The sequence below is a fragment of the Lygodium microphyllum genome, chromosome 10, assembly GCF_053477565.2.
Source record: "Lygodium microphyllum isolate KBCC chromosome 10, Lygodium_microphyllum_v1.1.10, whole genome shotgun sequence".
Lineage (NCBI taxonomy): Eukaryota > Viridiplantae > Streptophyta > Polypodiopsida > Schizaeales > Lygodiaceae > Lygodium > Lygodium microphyllum.
Window position 1 is genome coordinate 105117824 of NC_141144.1, and position 20105 is coordinate 105137928.

Consider the following 20105-nt stretch of genomic DNA (forward strand, 5'->3'; position numbering starts at 1 on the left):
AAGGCTGGGTACTATGCGGCGAAGGATGCGGCATACTCCTATCCACGCAAGCTGTGCTGCCTCACACGACCAAAGGCAATGCTTGGGGGTTTCCATAGACTGTTGTATGCAGTGCTTACAAACTCCCTCCTTCTGCATCTTGGCAAGCCAGCTTCCCACCGCCAAGCCTCCATGTGCCACCAGCCATAAAAAATATGATACCCTCCTCGGCCTCCAGCTGTCCCAGAGGTGGCGCCATAAGGTCCGTCGGAACGGCTCCGTGATGCTATGCTCCGCCCAGTGCCTGCTACGTGACGGCGCCCAATCCATATCCTCTTGCATTAGTACGTGACTGCCAATCCTGGCAGTGTACTCAAGGAACCTCAGTGACTTCTTAGTGACCACAGTGGCCGGCCAAAGCCACTCTCCCGGATCCCACTCCAACTCATCAAGTGGCCTTCCTTCCCAGATCCAGAGGCGCCACTCCTTGAGCTCTTGCCAAAAAACCAAAGGGTCCAGCCGCTGTGTCTTCCCCTGAAGGCCAATCACCCGGATCCCCTTCCATGAAAGAACAGTTATCCCCTCGTCCTGCTACCCTCTGTCAAGAGCCAGACACCCCCCCTCCTGCACTGTGAAAAAGGTCCTAGGTGGAGCGCCACCCACTCTTCCTTCCACCTGTAGGGAGATGCCTGCTGGTGAAAACCTAGCTGCCCATACCTCCCGAGCTCTATCGGCTCTTGTATCGGGGGAGCAAGCCACTTCTGCGGTATTGCTGCGTCTATCTCCCTTCTCCTCAACTCCACTCCTCGCTGGCAGCCTAATACCTACTGCAACACCTCCTCGTCCGCCATCCTATACACCTTCTGCCATGTCCTGATGGTACGATCCGGGCCAGCCTCCCAACCAACCCACTAGATGTGGGGGCGCTCGCCAATCTGTGCCCCTTCGGATCCCTGACCTGGGGGTTCCAAATCACCAGCTAACGGTCTATCTCCTCCTAGCAGCCTGGGGGCTCTGGATTAGGGCCTTACGAAGGCCCTGCCACATGCGGAGCAAGCTGCATAGGAAGGGCGATTTAGGGAGGGGTGATCTGGGCTGACATGAAGATCCATCTCAAGGAGGGCCTCCACTCACCGCCAAGCCTTGGTCTACAGTCCTGAAGACCCTCCTGCAATAGGACCTTCCAAGTCTGCCCTCTCAGTGTGAGGCCGCGGACAACTAGCTTGCCCAGGAGGGCCGTACTCTGATACTCTGGGTCTATGATCCCAAGCCCTCCCTCTGACCGATGTCGTATGATGGTCGCCCACGCCACCTTGGCCCTGGAATCCCTGGAGCTGTTTGACCCGAACCAAAGGAAATTCCGCACTAGGCGGCGAATCTACATTATGTAGGAGGAGGAGAAGCACCAACACGAGGCGATGTACCAGGCGGTAGCTAGGAGGACCTAGTTAACCACCAGGACTCCGCCGGCTAGTGAGAGGCGAGCCGTGCTCCAGTAGGTCAGCTTCCTCCGAATAGAATCGAGGACTGAAAGAAACTGTTGGGCGGGAGTGATATTCAGTCCCACCTAGAACCCTAGGTACCGGACGGTCTGTCCTCTGCTCACCCATCTAAATCCCAAGTGGACGCCCCACTCCGTGCTAGAGTCTGGGTCTGTGAGGAAACCAACCGACTTTTGCCAGTTGATTTTTGCTTCCACGGCAAAATAGAACACCTCAAGAGCCAGCCTCACTCTCTCCAGCATCAACTCGTTGTCCTCTATGTAGAGAGTTGTATCATCTACATACTCTAAGTCTAACAACTCGGTCTCCTCTCTTACTGGAAGTCGGAGGCCACATAATTCGCTCACACGTGACCTAAGGAAGTGAGACATCGCCTCTGCAAAGAGAAGGAACAGGTATGGGGCCAGGGGCAGCCCTATCGAACCGATCTCTCCAGCCGAAACTCCTCCCCTCGCCTCCCTCCTATGAGAACCCTGTTGATGGCCGATCTGTAAAGTACGGAGACCCCGCAAATCCAAGCCTAGGGAAAACCCAACCTCACCATGGTGCCCTCTAGGAAATCCCAGTCCACCCTGTCATAGACTTTCTCAAAATCCAAGAGTAGTACGGCCAGTCTCTGCCCACTGTGCTAGGCCCACTCTGTCGCCTCAAAGAGGTGAATACATTGTCCAGAATGCTCTTATCTTGGACAAATCTTGTCTGTGTGTCATGGATGATGTCTAGAAGCACAGGGCATAGTCGCCTACCAATCATCTTTGCCAACGCCTTATAGGCCACTGACAATAAGGTGATCCGTCTCCACTCGGAAAGCTCCAACCGGTCTCCCCCTTTGAGGAGAAGAGTGATAAGGCCTACAAAAAGACTCCCTAGCATCTGTCCTGAAGTGAAAATCTCCTTAAAGGCCATCAGTAGGGGGTCCTTCACCGCTTCCCAAAAGATAGTGAAGAAATCCTTAGAGAGGCCATCCTCTCCCGGGCATTTCTACCCGCCCTGTGTATGGAAAGCCTCCTCTAGTTCCATCTCTGTGAAGGGGGCTAGGAGGGAGCTTCCCATCTCCTCTATGACGAGGGACGGGATGTTCTTCCAGACCTGCTGTCTACATTGTTGTCCTCTAGTGGAGGCTGTCTCCTGCTGGAAAAGGCAATTGTAGTAGTCAGTGACAATCTCCATCACCTCGTCTGGGCTAGAACGGGTCCTCCCATACTGATCTCGGAGGCTACGTATCTACTCTCCTAAGGTGCGAGACTGGTGCACCTGGAAAAACTCCCTGCACATCATGTCCCCCTTTTGCACCCAGAAAGCTGCTGAGGTGCGGAAAGAGAACTCTGAGCGTCTATCCTCTAGGCCAGCAATGGCTGCTCACGCACGCACCTCCTGTGCGTGGAGAGTGGGATCCCCTGGTGCCTCCTGTAATAATCTCTGCATGGTTGCAAGGTCCCGCCGGAGTGCTCTCTCCTCCTCCCAGCTCTGTTGCCTGGCCTGTATGGCTGCCTCTTGGCAGATTCTGCTCAACTCAGTTAGGACCTCTGCAACCTCCTTTGCGATCTTGTCCCTCCTGCCCCACTCTCTGGTCCAAATCTGCTCTGTCTGTCTCATCACCTCCTCCCTCCTATAGATCGAGTCAGGGATCCGACAAGATCGTGTATCTAGGGCAGATGCTGGGGAATCTAGTGTCAGGAGAACCGAACAATGATCGGACAACGTGGTGCCTGCCAACTACCCAATCTGGCCTCCCCGAGAGCCTCCCCACTCTCCCACATAAAACCTGTCCAACCGCTCCAGCACGACTCCACCTAGCTGCCTGTATCCCCAAGAGAAGTCCAGCTACCTCTCCCTCCTGTGGAAGGCAGGGTCTCTCCAAGCATCGCGTGCTCCTACTGCTAGTAGAAAGACCTCCCATGCCTCCTACTCCTCCCCAGCCATATCTTGGTAGTTTCTCCCTCTGCCCTGTTGGTCCTCCAAAGCCTCCAGGTTGTTGAAGACTGAAGTCTCCTCCAACAATCCAAGAGTCCACCTTTGGAAGTCCTTCCGCAATCTCCACCCAGAACCTGTTGCGTGCCATAACCTCCGTAGGGACATAGATATTAAGGACTCCAAGGCACGAGTCCCCAACATCCAATCTGATCCATAGCACCCTCCCTGTCACTATCGTTCCGTGGACTCGTACACAAGCGGTAAGACTTGGACCAATAGAGGTGCATACGCCTCCACTCCTGCTATGGGTACCTATGGCATGCTCCCAGTAAGTGTGCGAGCTGCTTGGGAGTACCTTTCCTACCCGCTGGGCCTGGGTGGGGGTGAGCTTGTGCTCCTATAGAAGTAAGATATCGATCCATCCGGCAAGGGCAGGCTGCAGCTCGTGCCAAACAATCAATTTCCTGGAACCACGTGTCCCACTATAGTGGAGGCTATTCACATTCCAAGATGCAAGGTGTAAGCTCATGGGGAAACCTGTGACTGACCGAACAGGCATCTGTTCGGTGTGGAGGCTACTGATGAAGAGGAGGAGCTATGAGGCATGCAGGTACGCTTTGCCACCGGTCTAGATGGCAAACTCCAATCCCCCATGGTGGCCCTCGGACCATAGGGGTGATAGATGTTCCAGGTGGTACTATCAATGCATCTATCAACCATGCTAAGAGTTGAGTCTCTGTGCACTGGTAGAAACGGGCCGCCTGTGCCAGGGGCCACCCGATCACATCCCTCGGAGCTCTCCACTGTGGAGGGACTCAAAAGATAATGCTCAGGTGAGGGACCTCGGCACCAGCCCACCAGTTAATATCCATCATGCAACCAGGCCACTGCTGTGCAAACAATACTAGTCCTTCTTCTCCCATCCACTGGGAGGTGTGGTCCGCCACCTGACTCTTCAACTCTTCCTCTATCTGTGTCGTCGTCCACTCCCTTGAGTGAGAGAACTGAAGAAAAAAGGTGTAGTTTGGTCCATCCGGTGGTGCTAGTAGATGGACTTTGCCCCTCCTTGACTTACGAACCACGAAGATCCCCACCTCTAGAGGTAGTGGCAACACTCCACGCTCTGCAACTCTCAAGTATGACCATGGGCCACTACGGAAGAACTCCTATGGCAACAGGTGTACCTGTCTCGGGAAAGTGTGATGGGCTGCAGGGGTGGATGAGGTAGTGGCTGTATGAGAGGGGGAGGACTACTGGTGCGAGGAGAATGTCTGCGTGTGTGGCTCATCACCTCCTATGGGAGGAGGGGGGTGGGTCGGGGGGGATCGCCTAAACCAAGTGTAGATCAGTAGGGGTGCTCGATACGGGGGGTGGTGGGGGGGAGGAGGATCAAAGGATGGTGGGATGGACGGAGGTACATGGCGGGTGTGTGTGTGTGTGGGGGGGGGGGGGGGGGGGGAAACATGGGATGTGGGGGGAAGCTAGTTGCACCCCCCCTGCCGTCTCCCCCTCTGTCATCTCTGGACCCATGTGAAGCCATCAACATCCACCTGTGGGCCTATCGACGGAGCTACCTTGGCTCCGAAACACGTGCAACTTGTTGCCTAATGCCCAAAGTCGTGGCAATGCAGGCACTGCCCTGGCTGCCCCGTCACAATGACCTACTGCCTAAAGGAGTGCCCGCCCGCCTCAATCTCTAGGAACTGTGGAATATTCTTGACCTCTTTCACTGCCACCCGTACCTTTGGGACTCTTGCAACTGTCACTCATCTGTAAAGGACGTCGGAAGGATAGTGCCGAAGAGCCGTCCAAAGTCTTCCACCAACTGCCGATACTCTATTGCCAGGCCGGGGAAAAGAAGGGTAACCGGGTGCCGAAGAAACCTGGTGTGGAGTGCAAATGCCTCCACAGTAAAGCCACTGTACCAAGGAACCATGTATATGACCCCCTTCGTGGACCCATATGATGAATTGGCAAGTAAGTCGCGAGCTGCATCTGCCAAGTTGAGCCTGACCATGAAAATCCCTTGGCCCATTAGGATCACCTCCACGATCTGCGCTGTGCCAATGCGCAACGTGGAGTGAAGCCAATCCCGAATCTGGGCCCTGGCTGGGGAATGTCCTACTACCTGATCATAAATCGTTGTTTCCTTTGGCTCCAGATCCTTAGCTCGAACGGCTAAGAGCTGCTCCTCAGAGAGAACGACACACAAGGTGTTTGACTAGGGGGCACTCGTTGAGTGCGCCGGTGTCTAACCAGGGGTTTCCATTGCACGACCCTTCTGAGGAAACTACCAATCACGTCGCAGTGCTACCTAAGGGGGAAAGTTGCTGCAAGGGAGGGAGCAACTTGGAGGGTGGGGGGAACAATGGCGAGGGGGGGAGGGCTGCTAGTTTTGGCAGTTTTTTTTTGGTGGGGGGGCACAGGGGGGGTGCAGCTACTTCAGCACAAAAAAACTTGCGAGCGCGATCAGACGTGACAAGGGGGAGGGGCGCTTGCGACGTGACGAGCGTGAGCTCGATTGTTACTCAAAGAAGGTGGTTGCTTCCTCTGTGTGGAGGTGATTGAGAATGCTTCTCCGATGACCACTAATGCAGTGATGTTGGTCCCCCCAGTCTCGTGAGTGGATTGTGAATAGTGGTGCTTCCCGCCACGACTCTTTCCTGAGATGGTATTGCCCGTATGCATCGGATGCATGGGTAAATTCTCATAGTTGATAGCTCTTTGGTCCCCATCAAAGGCAAAGATGATATGCAGTTGATTCCGACAAATGAGCAAGGTGATGCCCACACATCAAAGGTTCTCTATGCGCCACATTTAGGGTAGCCCACACATCAAAGGTTCTCTATGCGCCACATTTAGGGTATCTTCTTTCAATAAGCAAGATTTGTGCTCTTGGCCTTACAATCAAGTTTGATAGGGACTCCTTCCAAGTTGTTGATGGAGCTTCTCAACAAGTTCTTTGTGCAGGTCATAACAAGAATGGAGTCTACAAGATGTGAACTTCATCCGCCCTTTCTTCTCTTCTTCTCTCTTCTCAAACTCAGACTAAGCTGGTGCATGCTTGATTCGCCCACCTCAACTTCAAATACCTTCGGAAGGTAGCTCATGGTCAACTTGTGCATGGATTAATAGAGATGTGGTGAGTCACCCACCATGTGTGTCTTGCATCTACAACATAGAGATGCTATTCCTAGCAACGCTTCGCGTAGGGCTCAGGAGCTATTGGAGCTTGTTTCAACAGACTTATGTGGACTAATGAGGAGGGAGTCTGCTAAGGGAAGTTTATTCTTTATGCTAATTGTTGATGATTTTAGTATGATGAGGTGGGTGGATTTCTCTCTTTTGCAGCCCAAGTGTTATTGCTCACATTGAGCACTTGATCGTGGCTCGAGAGATATGGCTAGAGTTGGATCAAATGTACAATCAGATGACCACTATGAAGTGGGTGTATTTGGAGGTTCGAATGCGGACTTTGAGACTCAACAAGTCTTCTTCCATGCATGAGAATGTAAATAAGCTTCACCAATTGCAGATCTAGCTCCAGAATGCAAGGTGATCATCTCGGAAGACATAGTGCTAACTCTTCTTTTAGAGTTACCGCCCCCATTTAGTGCATTTTATTCTGCCTTGGTTGCTTCAGGGTGGAGAGAAACCCTTGAGTGGGAGGAGCTAGTGCTGATGGTCTTGGACCAAGAGAAACAACTCAAAGGTCACAATGATCCCAAGTCAGAGGCATTGACAATACAATCTTCCCAACAGAAGGGAAAGAATAACAACAATAACAACAACAAGGACAACAAGACCAAGCAAGATAAAGCCAAGGGGTCTACTTGCCACATCTACGGCAAGACAGGTCATTGAAAGAAGGATTGCCCCAACAAGAACAAGGAAGACACCAAGAAGGAGAAGACTACAGCGAACTCAGGAGCGATGGTTGCTCCTTCATTGGTTGCCTTCCTCCATTTGGAGATGATTGAGGATGCTCCTCTGATTGCCACTAATGCAGTGATGTTGGCCTCCAATCTCGTGAGTGGATTGTAAATAGTGGCGCTTCTCGCCACATGACTCCTTGAGATGGTATTGCCCATATGCATTTGATGCATGGGAAAATTCTCATAAGTGATAGCTCTTCAGTTCCAATTAAATACAAATGTGATATGTAGTTGATTCAAGATGGGCAAGGTGATGCCCACACATCAAAGGTTCTCTATGTGCCAAGTTTTGGATATCTTCTTTCAATGAGCAAGATTTGTGCTCTTCGCCTTAGAGTCAAGTTTGTGAAGGACTCCTTCCAAGTTCTTGATAAAGCTTCTCAACAAGTTCTTTGTGCAAGTCATGAGGAGAATGAAGTCTACAAGATGTAGACTTCATCAGCATTTTCTTCTCTTCTTCTTTCTTCTTAAACTCAAATAGAGCTATGGAGATTGGATGTATATGCTTCCTATCATTGACTTTCCCTTCACTGATGATAAGGATGATTATAAGTGAGCAACCACCACAAGCACTCATGTACACGAACAAAGAAAAGCAACGAATGCCATTGACCAACACCTACCAATAATTCTGAAATATATGATAGCAAGAAATGCCGAAATAGCTCCTAGCAGGACCTATCATGTGCCTCCAAACAAGCTAGAGCTGATTAAGATGCTAGGATTTTTGAAAAAAGGGGCTATATGAGAACCCTAAGGCAAACCTAAAACCACTCGAAGAGCTCTTGGAAGCTCAACGATGGAAGTGGACCAAAGTACATGATCTCAACTTGCTCTACCACTGGGCCCTTCTTGAGAAGAACACCAAGTTAGAAAAAGAGGCAATGACGGATAACGAGTTTTCTAACACAGAAGACACAGAAAGTACATACACTAATTCAAGAGACAAAGCCTCAACCATAGGACTCGAAACTATCAACTATGATACTGACGGATAACGAGTTTTCTAACACAGAAGACACAGAAAGTCCACACACTAATTGTGAATCAAGAGATAAAGCCTCAACCATAGGACTCAAAACTATCAACCATGACACTGAGGGGCACGCACGATTGAATAAATCATTGTCAACTTCAAACCTAAGGAAGCGCACGTGTTGCTTATCAACATAGTAGTTAAGATGGATTGTGATAGAACTTGGCTAGAGTACTTGGAAGTGCTAGATTATGAGCAAGCTAAACTCAACCAAGCAAATTCAGTAACACTACATGAAATAAAGATAGCTTCTGAGCTACAACAACCAAGTGAAACACCCTCGTCCACAGCGAAGGCTGTGACTTTAGCTCTGAGTCAAAAACCAGCTCACATAGTGACTTTGAAATCCCTTCACTACCTAAGACTTGACGCACCAAGGGGGATCTTCCAATCCATCTACAGTGCAAAAGGCTAAAGGCGGAGTAGAGAATGATTGCAATAAGTGTCGATACTAAGAAACAAAAGAAGCCTCAAAATCTTTCAAAACACTTTACTAAATTCAAAAAAGGAGATCGAATTGTAGTGTTACTTGGGGCTAAACAAGAATGACAAACCAGCGAGTGATCGAAGGTCTAGCCAAAGCCAAAGAAATTGATTTAGCCACCTAGTCGCTCGAGGAGTTTAAGAGAATAAACCTCAAATTGTCTGTCATAATATCCCTATGGTGTCAGATGTGGTGCTAGTCAAGCAACACCCTTAAGCAATGAATCCTAAGCACGCTAATGCAATCAAGGCGAAGATCAAGAAGCTCCTCAATGCTAGATTCATCTACGAAATTAAGCACATGAATTCGGTTTTCCCCATAATCATTATGTTGAAGAAAAGTAGCAAAACCATAGTATGCATGAATTACAAAAAAATCAATGCAACAACAAAGAGATAACTATCCCCTGCCCTACAACTGAGCACATGTTGGAAAGGGTCATAGGAAAGGATGCATATAGCTTTCTTAATGGATTTTTAGGTTACAATGAAGTGCAAGTTCATCTAAAGAATAGGCAGAAAATAGCTTTTTGACACCAAATGGGGTGTATTCATATGTATGCTAATGCCCTTTGGTCTAACCAATGCTCCTTCCACTTTTCAACTACTAATGTACACAATTTTTAAAGATATGGTTTGCAAATGGTTGGAGTATTCATGGATGACCTTTGCAAACATACCAACTTGGAAAAACATCTCGAAAAGCTTCGAGCGATCTTTGAATGGTATAGGCAGTACGGTCTCTCTTTGAACCTCTTAAAATGCTAGTTTTGGGTCAAACGCAGATATATTCTAGGGCAAATAGTATCAAAAAACGGGATTGCAATTGACTTTTCGAATGTCAAAGTCACTGTGAAATTGCCACCACCGACGAACTACAGGGGAGTTTAATGCTTCCTCAGTCACATTGGATATTATCAACAGTTGAACTAGACTACGCATTAATCACTTGACCTCTATACAAGCTATTGATCATTTTCGAATAGACTGAAGAATGCCAACATGCCTACAAAATACTAAAAAAGACTTTGACCTAGCACCAATTCTACAAGCCCCAAATTGAAACATAACTTTCCATGTGCACATTGATACCTCAAAGTTTTCCATGGGAGCAGTCTTGTGCCAACTTTGGCGATGGTCTTTGCCGTGAAGAAATTTCCTCAGTATCTACTAGCAACGCCATTCACTTTCTTTATGGACTACCAGGCTCTGTTGTATCTGGTCAACAAGCAATGTGCTACCAGCCACATAGCCCTACTTCCCAAGTTCCACTTCTCAGTAGTAGTACAGAAAGAAAAGCAATATTACATGGCCGATCATTTATCTTGGATACCCAATGGAGGGCCAAAAAAAAGGCATTGTAGATGACCTTCCTCATGTACATTTGTTCAAAATCTCTAAAGCAAAGAATCTCTTTAAAGCTGACCTCACTCCCTATTGGGCTGATGATGCAGTTGAGATCTTGGAAAATGGAATACTTGACCAACCAATAGAAAAGGCTTGACCTCATCAACTCCTAATCAAAGCACAACCCTACCAATTGATCACCGGACAGCTGTATCAGTTAGGCTTAAGATGGCTTGCTAAGATGTTGCATCTGCGAGCATCAGATGCACGAAGTTTTGGCTAAAGTGCACGTAGGCGTTACAAGGGGGATCATTTTGATGGCAACACCACAGCTCAGAAGATTATGCAATCTCAGTTGTGGTGGCCCATCCTATTCCATGATACACATTGTTGTCACCCAGCTTTCTTTAGCCTCTAGTGATCACCTGCCCTCGCATCCAAGTGGTTATATTGTTGCATTTATCAAAATCAGCCTCCAAGCTGCTATGTTTTGGTTTCCAGCATGCTGCCCTTCCACTTTCAGCATCACCTCAACTCTGAGTGGCGGTTACAAACCTTGCAATTCATCTCCGATGGACGTCGCTCTCTGACTACTTGCATTGCTCCACCTTTGAGCATTTTGTATATTCTCTCACTCATTTACAACATTCATTCATTCATTTCAGAGTCCTCTTTTTCTCTATTTGTGTTTTGTGTTTTTGTGTTTATTGCATTCTTGTCTGGGTTCTTGTGTTTTAGTCATGTTTATACATTTTGTGTTTTATCAGTGCAAATTCTAGCATCACTTCGCAAGTCCAAGTTCTTGAGAGAGTTCAAATGGCATTACTTAAGATTGGAAGTCAATCAGTCACCAAAGATCACCGTCCTTACCATAAGTGAGGACCGGGGTCCTTATAGGGCCACATGACTCTAAGCTATAATCTACCATCACCATTGGGCATTCTAGAGGAGACTCACCTCAGGATATACCATCATAGATGTGTTAAGATCCCTCCATCATAACCCTATGTTGGATCTTTTAGGACAATAAGAAAGGCAAGAGCTCTTGTACACATAGATGACTCTACTATTTTTGTTGTTATCTTGTTTCTTCCTAGTGAGACATCGATCAATCATACTGATTTTGGTCTCATAGATCATTTTGACTTTCAATAGACCTTAGTACAACTTTCTTTCTTTCTCTAAGCCATAGAGATCTATATGCCATACTTGGTTACTCCAATTCTAAAATATGATATGATAGTAGGAAATTCAACCATAACCTTTGTGAGTTGAGAGCCATAAATACAAGTTTTAAAAGTTTTAGCTAATGTAAAGTAACCTCTAATGCAACTTCTAATACTTAGTGAATCCAAAAAGGAGGAGGATAACCAAAGATAAAGATGACAAAGAGAGTCTGAAGAAAGGTTCCAATACCATGAAGGAAATATAGATGGAAATGGTTGCACTAGAACATCAAAGAAAATGGAAGGCCCATGCACCCCTATGCACAAGAGAGAAAAATAAGCGAAAATAGAACTTGACTATGTAGAGATGCCTTAACCTATTAGACACAGAAAGCATTACATTGATCAAAATCGAGCCTCCTTTTGGATTGGGAATCTGACGTTCAAGTCTTACATTGAAGTTTTCACCCTTCATTTTGGCTGTTTTACCACTCCAATCTCTTATATGAGTTGGCCCCCCCATAGAGCAGCCAGCCAACCAGCCTAGCCCTATTTTGGCATGCAATGTAAATTAAAATTGTAATAGATTTTTGGAGAGATGAAATGAAAAACAAATTATTTATTACAAGATTACAGTGATCACCTGAAATAATCCTCAGAAATTTGTGAAGACTCACCCATGGCAAGTCCAAATATAGGATCTTGAGCCTTCCTTCGATCTCCTTTCACAGGATATGCATTAATCTAAACAATTCGGCAACATTCAACAATAACAAAGATAAATGAAAAAAAATAACAACATCATAAGATATAGCTATTAATTGAAGTCAAAAAATCCAAAAGTAAATAAATTTTGAAAGGATCTTTAAATAGCAGTTGTAAACAAAAATGTGTTACTTTAGTGCAATGGTTTGACAATCACCATAATCTATTAGTCAAATTGATATTGGACTATTGTGAAGTGACACTCTTCAAGCTCCCTTCATGGAGACATCATACATGGCACTCTTATTTTGACTTAACCTAGGGACTTTCTGAAGCTCCCTGATGAAGAAGCAAAAGCTTGTAGTTTTAGTTATCTTGAAAGCCCCTCATGAAAGAGAAGTCAACCTTTCAGTTTTCAAGAATTTTTGAAATCAATCATCTAACTTATTCCTGTACAACTTCAGACAATGTTCCGCTTGTCATGATTCACTAAAACAGTGTAATTGTCTAAGCCATAAATTCTTATATAATTTGTTCCATCTAGCTATGGATGAACTAGCACATTCTGAACCTTTAAGAGAATTATTGTTGGATATAGTCACAGTACATACATGAAAGCCATTATGCTGTCCACATTTTTTACTGAAAAACTCTGCATCAACTGCCATGATAGCAACAATGTGTACCATCATTAAACATAAAATATTTTGGCAGGTTGCAGCAGCTGTCTCGTGATGAAGTGTTTTCTGGACAGGTGGAAGGGTCTGACCTGATTACTTATTCGCAAATACTGTTCAAATATCTCCGTAGGACAAGAAGACCCCCAAAATATGAAATTCTCCTTGAGATAGAAAGCATACACTGGGGTCTAGTGTTCATCACTGCTTTTAAGCAACCCCAACAACCATAATTCCCATCAAAGAAAGATACCCATGTACTGCAAGATAGAGTGTTCAATAATAGAAGGATTTTAGCTTTTCTACACAGAAAGGTGTTTGGATGCCTTATCAACCACTTGGGGATAGATCAGTACACACTTACAGCAATTTGAAGAAGTGTCTTTTGGGTGCTCCCTTGCAGACTTCCATAGGTGGGCTTTTGATGCCTCTTCATCACAGAACTTCCTCACATTAAGAGGACTGGTTTATTTTCATGCTGCCAGCATGGTCACGTGGTTTCTCTATACCAGTTTGCCTTGTTAGATTCTCCTTGCTACTCTCCATCATCTTCATGGCCATCCAAAATTCTTGCAGATACTTCTTGCTTAGGGACTCAGATTTGCCTCTAACTCAGTAATGGATAATTTCTGCTTTAGATGCCTTGCAGTCTACACTCAAGGGGTCTCATCACAATCTGCATTCCCCCTGTCTAGCCTTATGATTTCCTCATGTCTTCCTTTTTCCTTGATGACTTCCAAGGTCACAGTCTTCAGAGGCTGCAGCTTGTAGCTTGTTGTCTGTACTGCAATGTATATCGGTTCCAATCCTACTTTGGTGCTTTCTAACAGTACTTGGCATTTAATAATTGAATATAAAGCTGTTTGGAAAATCACCAAAATGCCTCACTCACCTCCTGGCCATCCTAGAGTTCCTATTTTCAGTATAACACACAGCTTGGCTAGTGAATTCTCTCTCTTTTATTTGTCCATTGTGCCAACAGCTCGTCGCCATTGGCATAGCAGAGGTATTAAACTTGCAAGCATTAGAGGGTCTTATGGAATACAAATGCTGAAGTGCAATAGCACTGGCACAAGAAAGAGGTATCAATGCACAAGCATTAGAGGGCCTTATGGAATGCACAGGTGATGAAGCACAAGAGCACTGGCACAAGAAAGGCACATTGACACACTCATACAAGAGCTCAGCTGGTGAAGTTTCTCTTTGTTGTCTGCAACAACAGCTTTACACCATTGGCATAGAGATCTACCAACTCATTAGCATCAGATGGACTCATGGAACACATACGTGTGCTGAAATACAGGCATTGACACACACATTGATGAATGAGAGGTGCAATTCTTCACCAGTTTTCTTTTCGTCTATGCTGAAACCAGCCTTCCTTCTCAGAGAGGGTGGTAATGACCTGATTAATAACAATTACAGCAAGCATAAATTCAATAACCTAAAAATGCAATGTTACCACTTAACTTTGGACATTGTGCATCCTGTTGGCCCCAAAACTAGCACCCCTTACAGTATTTCTTTAACTTGTATTGCTAAAGGTTGAAAATAAACCGAGATCCAACTTGATCTCCTTCAATGTTCAATACATCTTGCAATTCCATAGCAAGCAGAAAGCCTTCAAACCAATTTGCCCCTTGGTTTTCTTGGGGGTTGGCCTTTAATATGCTCCTAACAAATTTTGCCCTAAACTTAATATTGCTTGGTCCGCTTCTTAAAATTCTCTGAAATTCCCATATTTCAGCTGCTGAATTTCAAGTGCCAATCCCTGAATTTTGAGCAGTATTCCTAGGGTGACTGGTAAACCCTAATTTTTGCTGAGCAGAAAAAATTCTTCAATTGCACCCTCTTGGTACTAAATTTGGCTGAGATCTCTTGAGAGAAGCTGTGAATTGGCTGAAAGAATAGGAAGGATGTTGGAGAGAGGCTGAATTTTAATGCTGCCCTGTTGAAAAATGGTTGATTTACTCCATCCCACCATCAAGAAGAGCCCCAAATGCAATCGCTTGCCCTTGTGGGTGTGAAGAAATACCCTTAACACAAGCACAAATAACATTGTACGACAAAGCACTGACTAATAGAAGAACACAAATAGGGTTAGGGTAACTTAGAGACAATGAAAACACAGAAAGAATGAAGTGATATGACTATTAAATATACAATGCTCATGCGGCAAACACACTATGCAGTGAATGAAGACTGTACCTCGAACTCCTGTATCTCAAGGATTAGGGCAAACGTAATAAGCTGGAGAGTGTGTCATACTTTGAATGGATCCCAAATCGCAACAAGGCAGCCTTCAGATATCGAACACCAGCAAATGCAACCAAGGAAGGCTGGATCTGATGCAGACAGCCGTGGAGGAGAGAGAAAGACTAAATACGCAGGTGAGTAGAGAAAGGCCAAAAACACTAGCTACAGGAGAGAGAAACTAGCAAATGCAGGCTACAGGAGAGAAAAATACTAAAAACGTAGGAAAAACCAACAGTAGCAGTCAGCATGCTGGAATCAACTCCGAACAGTGTGTGGTAGGCTGAAAACAGGCACCAAACTATTGTAGACAGCAATGGCCAGCATGGACCGCGATGTCCTCTGCGTCCGAGATGTGGGCAGCAAGCTGAAATACTTGAAATCTGCAAAAACAAGATTAAATATACAATGCTCATGCAGCAAACACACTACGCAGTGAATGAATATTGTACCTTAAACTCCTGTATCTCAAGGATTAGGGCAAAGGTAATAAGCTGGAGAGTGTGTCATACTTTGAATGGATCCTAAATTGCAACAAGGTAGCTTTCGGATGTCGAATACCAACAAATGCAACCAAGGAAGGCTGGATCTAATGCAGACAACAGTGCAGGAGATAGAAAGACTAAATACGCAAGTAAGCAGAGAAAGACCAAAAACGCTAGCTACGGGAGAGAGAAACCAACAAATGCAGGCTGCAGGAGAGAAAAATACTAAAAACGCAAGAAAAACCAGCAATAGCAGTCAGCATGCTGAAATCAACTCCGAACAGCATTTGGTAGGCTGGAAACAGGCACCAGACTGTTGTAGACAACAATGGCCAGCATGGACAGCGATGTCCTCTGCGTTCGAGATGTGGGCAGCAAGCTGAAATACCTGAAATTTGCAAAAACAAGATTAAGGCTGAATGGAGGACAATATATCTATTTATAGGAAGTTTGGGCCCTCCCAAGTGGGTTTATGCTTATGGAATACAAACACTCGCTAGAAACGCATTTCTTTTTAAATAAACAAGGTTTCTTCCTTAATTAAGCATGTTTTGGGACTATTTAAGTAAAGCTAATGTATTTTTATCTCAACACCTCCTCTCAGGCGGCCCAACAACGGTGCCACGAGAAGTAGGCCAGTCAAGCCCTTTTTTTTTTCCTTTATCTTTTACCCCAAGGCATCTAACCCCAATGCAACCAAAGCATCAATCAAAGGATGCGTGTCAACTGCCCAGTTGCCTACTAAGACTACAGAGGCGATCGTTATCTTACCAAGGATCGTTATCCTGAGGACAATGCCCTTGTAGGGGAATTGTTCACTTGTCCAAGTGTCCTTTTACAATCATGTCATTCTGACAGTGCTTATGAAGTTACAGAAGGGAAAGCAAGAGGCAAGCACCATCTCCCCATCAATCTAAAGAAGTAGAGGAGGGTGTACCTAGGCTAATCCTTGGGAAAAGGTACTAAAGAACTGGCCGATCTGCTTTGGTCAAAATATTTGCAAAATTGTCTGATGAAGGCACAAACTCTATAGGCGGATAGTGCCTAGCTCAACCTGCTATCTGGAAAAGTGGAAGTGGACTCTTACATCCTATATCCATGGTGTGATGATCGGATTTCGCGCAAGGGCAATGGCACTTTGGTTGTCACAGTAGACAATGGTGGGAGAGTCACAAGGAAAGTGAAGCGCCACCAGTAAGCTCCTCAGGTAGATGGCCTCAATGGTGCCATCAAAGAGACCCCTATACTTAGCCTCGGATGTGGAAGCCACCATCGTTGCTTATGATTGAACCAAGAAATGGGAGCCATGTGCCCAAGGTGAAGAGGTAGCAGCCATGGAAATGCCAGGTGTCAAGATCTCCTACCCAATCAAAATCGATGTACCCCTGTAAACATAAACAAGAACCATAAGTAAGGCCATAAGAATAAGTACACTGTAAATAACGCAACACACGAAGACATGCAATCCAATGTGACATCCTAGGTGCTCTGAAATACTGACTAAGAATATTGACTAAGTAAGCTAAGTCTGGCCTAGAAGTTTTCCCACAACAGACCTATAGATATGCGCATCGAGAGGCTAACCTGGGATATCTTTTGACAAGTGGACAATAGGATCAAGAGGCGTGGCTACTAGCCATGATTGATCCGTAGTGAACTGTTCTACAAGCTGAAGTGCGTACTTTTGCTATGACACAAAAATACAACCCCCCAGATTCAACTATCTCCATCCCCAAGAAGTAAGACAACAAACTGAGGTCTGTCATCTCAAATGTAGCACTAAGATTTGCCTTGATTTCCATTATGACAGCAGATTCTAAGCTTGTGAAAGTAAGTCATCAACGTATAGCAGGATGTAGCTGACCCCCTCTGCAATAGATCGAACATATAAGTTTGGGTCACAAGGGGTAGAATAGTATCTGTGAGTCTGTAAGAACTCATCCATCCTTTGAAACCAAGACCACGGTGCTTGCTTCAACCCATAGAGAGCTTTCTGTAAGCGGAATACGTCAGGTTTGTAGAAGGAAATCCTGGTGGCTGCTCGACATAGACTTCCTCCTTCAAATAACCATTCAGGAAGGCACTCTTGCAATCCATCTGACGTATTAGCCAATCATGTATTGCACTTAAGTACTGACCAGAATGTGAGCTTGGAGTGAGCTGAGAGAGCTGAGAGCTGAGAGAATCGAGTAAGAGTGTACCCGTGTGTTGCACGGTACACAAAGAATAAAAATGTATTTATATGTTAGGGTACAAGTAAAGGGTGTGTTCACACCCGTGATTTACACCCGAAGGGGCTTTACATACAACAACCTCCCATTTAAAGGCCCAAAGTGGTGCCTGTAAGGTATCCAACTCCCACTACTCGAATGCAATGCTCGTGCAAACCTTTGCAAAACTTTTAGTAAGAACATCTGCAGGGTTACCTTGGGTTTTGACCTTAGTCTATGTGACAAGGCCATCATCCAAGACCTATTGAATGAAATGGTACCGAACATCTATGTGTTTGATACGAGCATGAAACATGACATTTTTAGCCAGACATACTGCACTCTAGCTATCACAACCAAGCACTAGAGTATGGGAAGAAAGACCAAAATCCTTTACCAAACGGCCAAGCCAAATAGCTTTCTTAGAAGCTTCTGTGGCTGAAATATATTCAGCCTCTGTAGTACTCAATGCTACAATTTTTTGCAACCTCAAACACCAAGAAATAGCTCCACCAACCATAGTAAAGACATACCCACTGTTGGACTTTCTAGTGTCAAGATCTCCTGCCATGTCCGAATCACAAAACCCCTGCAGCTCTAGTGCACCTTTTCCATAGCATATACATTTGTCTTGTGTACCTTTTAAGTATCTAAAGATACATTTCACTACTTCCCAAATGTTGTTTGCCAGGATTAGATATGAATCTACTAACAACTCCCACTACATAGACAATGTCTGGACGAGTTGCAACCATGGCATACATCAACGAACCACAAGCTGATGCATAAGGTACGTCTTTCATTGCAATAGCAGTTGCATTATCTTTTGAGCAATCAGCTTTGCTAAGCTTTGTATATGGTGGTAAAGGTACACCAAGAGACTTAGCATTAGCCATATTAAATCTGTCAAGAACTTTGCTGATGTACTTGTCTTGTAAGAGAAACAACAAGTGTTGTCCTCTGTCTCTTTTAATGCACATGCCCAAAATGTATTCAGTCGCTCCCAAATCTTTGATTAAGAAGGCTGAACTCAGCTGCCTTTTAAGAGTATATAAAGTACTCATGCTTTCCTACAATCAACATGTCATCCACATATAAAACCAGCACAACAAGGCTTCCATCATCAACCTGCTTAGTGTATAAGTAGTGATCTACATGGTTGTGTTTGAATTCATGGCTGAGCATAAAGGTATCAAATTTTTTATACCACTGTCTAGGGGCCTGTTTCAGCCCATATAAGCTGTGTTCCACCTTACAAACTAAATGCTCTTTCCCTGGAATAGCAAAACCTTCGAGTTGTTTCATGTACAGCTCTTCATCAGGTCACCATGAAGAAAAGAAATCTTCACATCCATCTAAACCAACTCTAAATCCAAGGATGCAGTGAGAACAAACAAAACATTGAACGTAGTCATCTTCACCACTGGTGAGAAAACCTCTTGGAAGTCTATGCCTTCCTTCTGCATATAGCCCTTACCAACCAGACGTGCCTTGTATTTGGGCTTCCCATCAATACATTTCACCTTATAAATCCATTTGTTAGGAATAGCCTTCCTATCCGTGGGCAAAGGTCAAGCTCCCATGTGTTGTTCGCATATAGAGATTTCATATCTTCCTACATAGCAAGCTCCCACTTTCTCTTGTTTTCACATGGCTGTGCCTCTTTAAATGTCAAAGGCTCACCTTCATCAGTAAATAAAATGCAATCCAAAGATGGCTAAAACCTCTGTGGCTGCCTTCTGACCCATGTAGACCTTCTTATCCAATGATCTGTGTTGATAGCAATGGGCCTACATCCTCAGGTATGTGCACACCATCACCTAGTGGCTGATTTTCAGCATTTTCTTGCTGTTGTAACCTGTTTTCAGCATGTTCTTCTTACTCTCCTATTCCAACATGTGCATCAATTTGCTATCCATTATCTTCTGACTATAGCACAATAGGTTGCTACTCATTTTCAGCATCAAAAGGGACAGAATCTTCAGCTAATGGTTGCTGAATGGCTGGCTGTTCATGCTGAAACTTGACCTTCTTCTTGCTAAGGTCACCATCTATAGTATTTTTCAGCAACTTTGCCTCATTAAATACTACGTCTCGGTTGCGTACTATCTTCCTATCTTGAGGAAGCCAAACTCTATATCCCATCTCTCCCTCATCTCCATATTCCATGAAGATGCCCTTAATGGATTTCATGTCTAGTTTAGTCCTCTGATTTACAGGAATATGCACAAAAGCATCACAACCAAAGACATGCAAATGGTCATATGAAGCACATTTTCCGGATCAAGCCTCTTCAAGAATGTCATTTTTCAACGCGCCACTGGGAGAGCGATTGCACACGTGAACTGTAGTTTTAAGAGCCTCTCCCCAAAACTGCTACGGGAGATTAGTTGTGGACAGCATACATCTAACT

The 20105-nt window shown here is 45.2% G+C and overlaps 1 protein-coding gene across 2 annotated transcripts in view; it reads right to left on the minus strand.

The window, feature by feature from the left end:
* Positions 1-20105, minus strand: part of LOC148030388 (alpha/beta-Hydrolases superfamily protein) — a 145868-nt gene that overhangs the window by 83519 nt on the left and 42244 nt on the right. Inside the window, exon 4 of one of the 2 annotated variants that reach the window (XM_087686701.1) lies at positions 12006-12106. The exons of the other annotated variant lie outside the window; for it this stretch is intronic. Within the exon in view, the coding sequence (XP_087542827.1) occupies positions 12006-12106 (101 nt within the window). The remainder of the gene's footprint in view (positions 1-12005; positions 12107-20105) is intronic. 2 annotated transcript variants of the gene reach the window in all.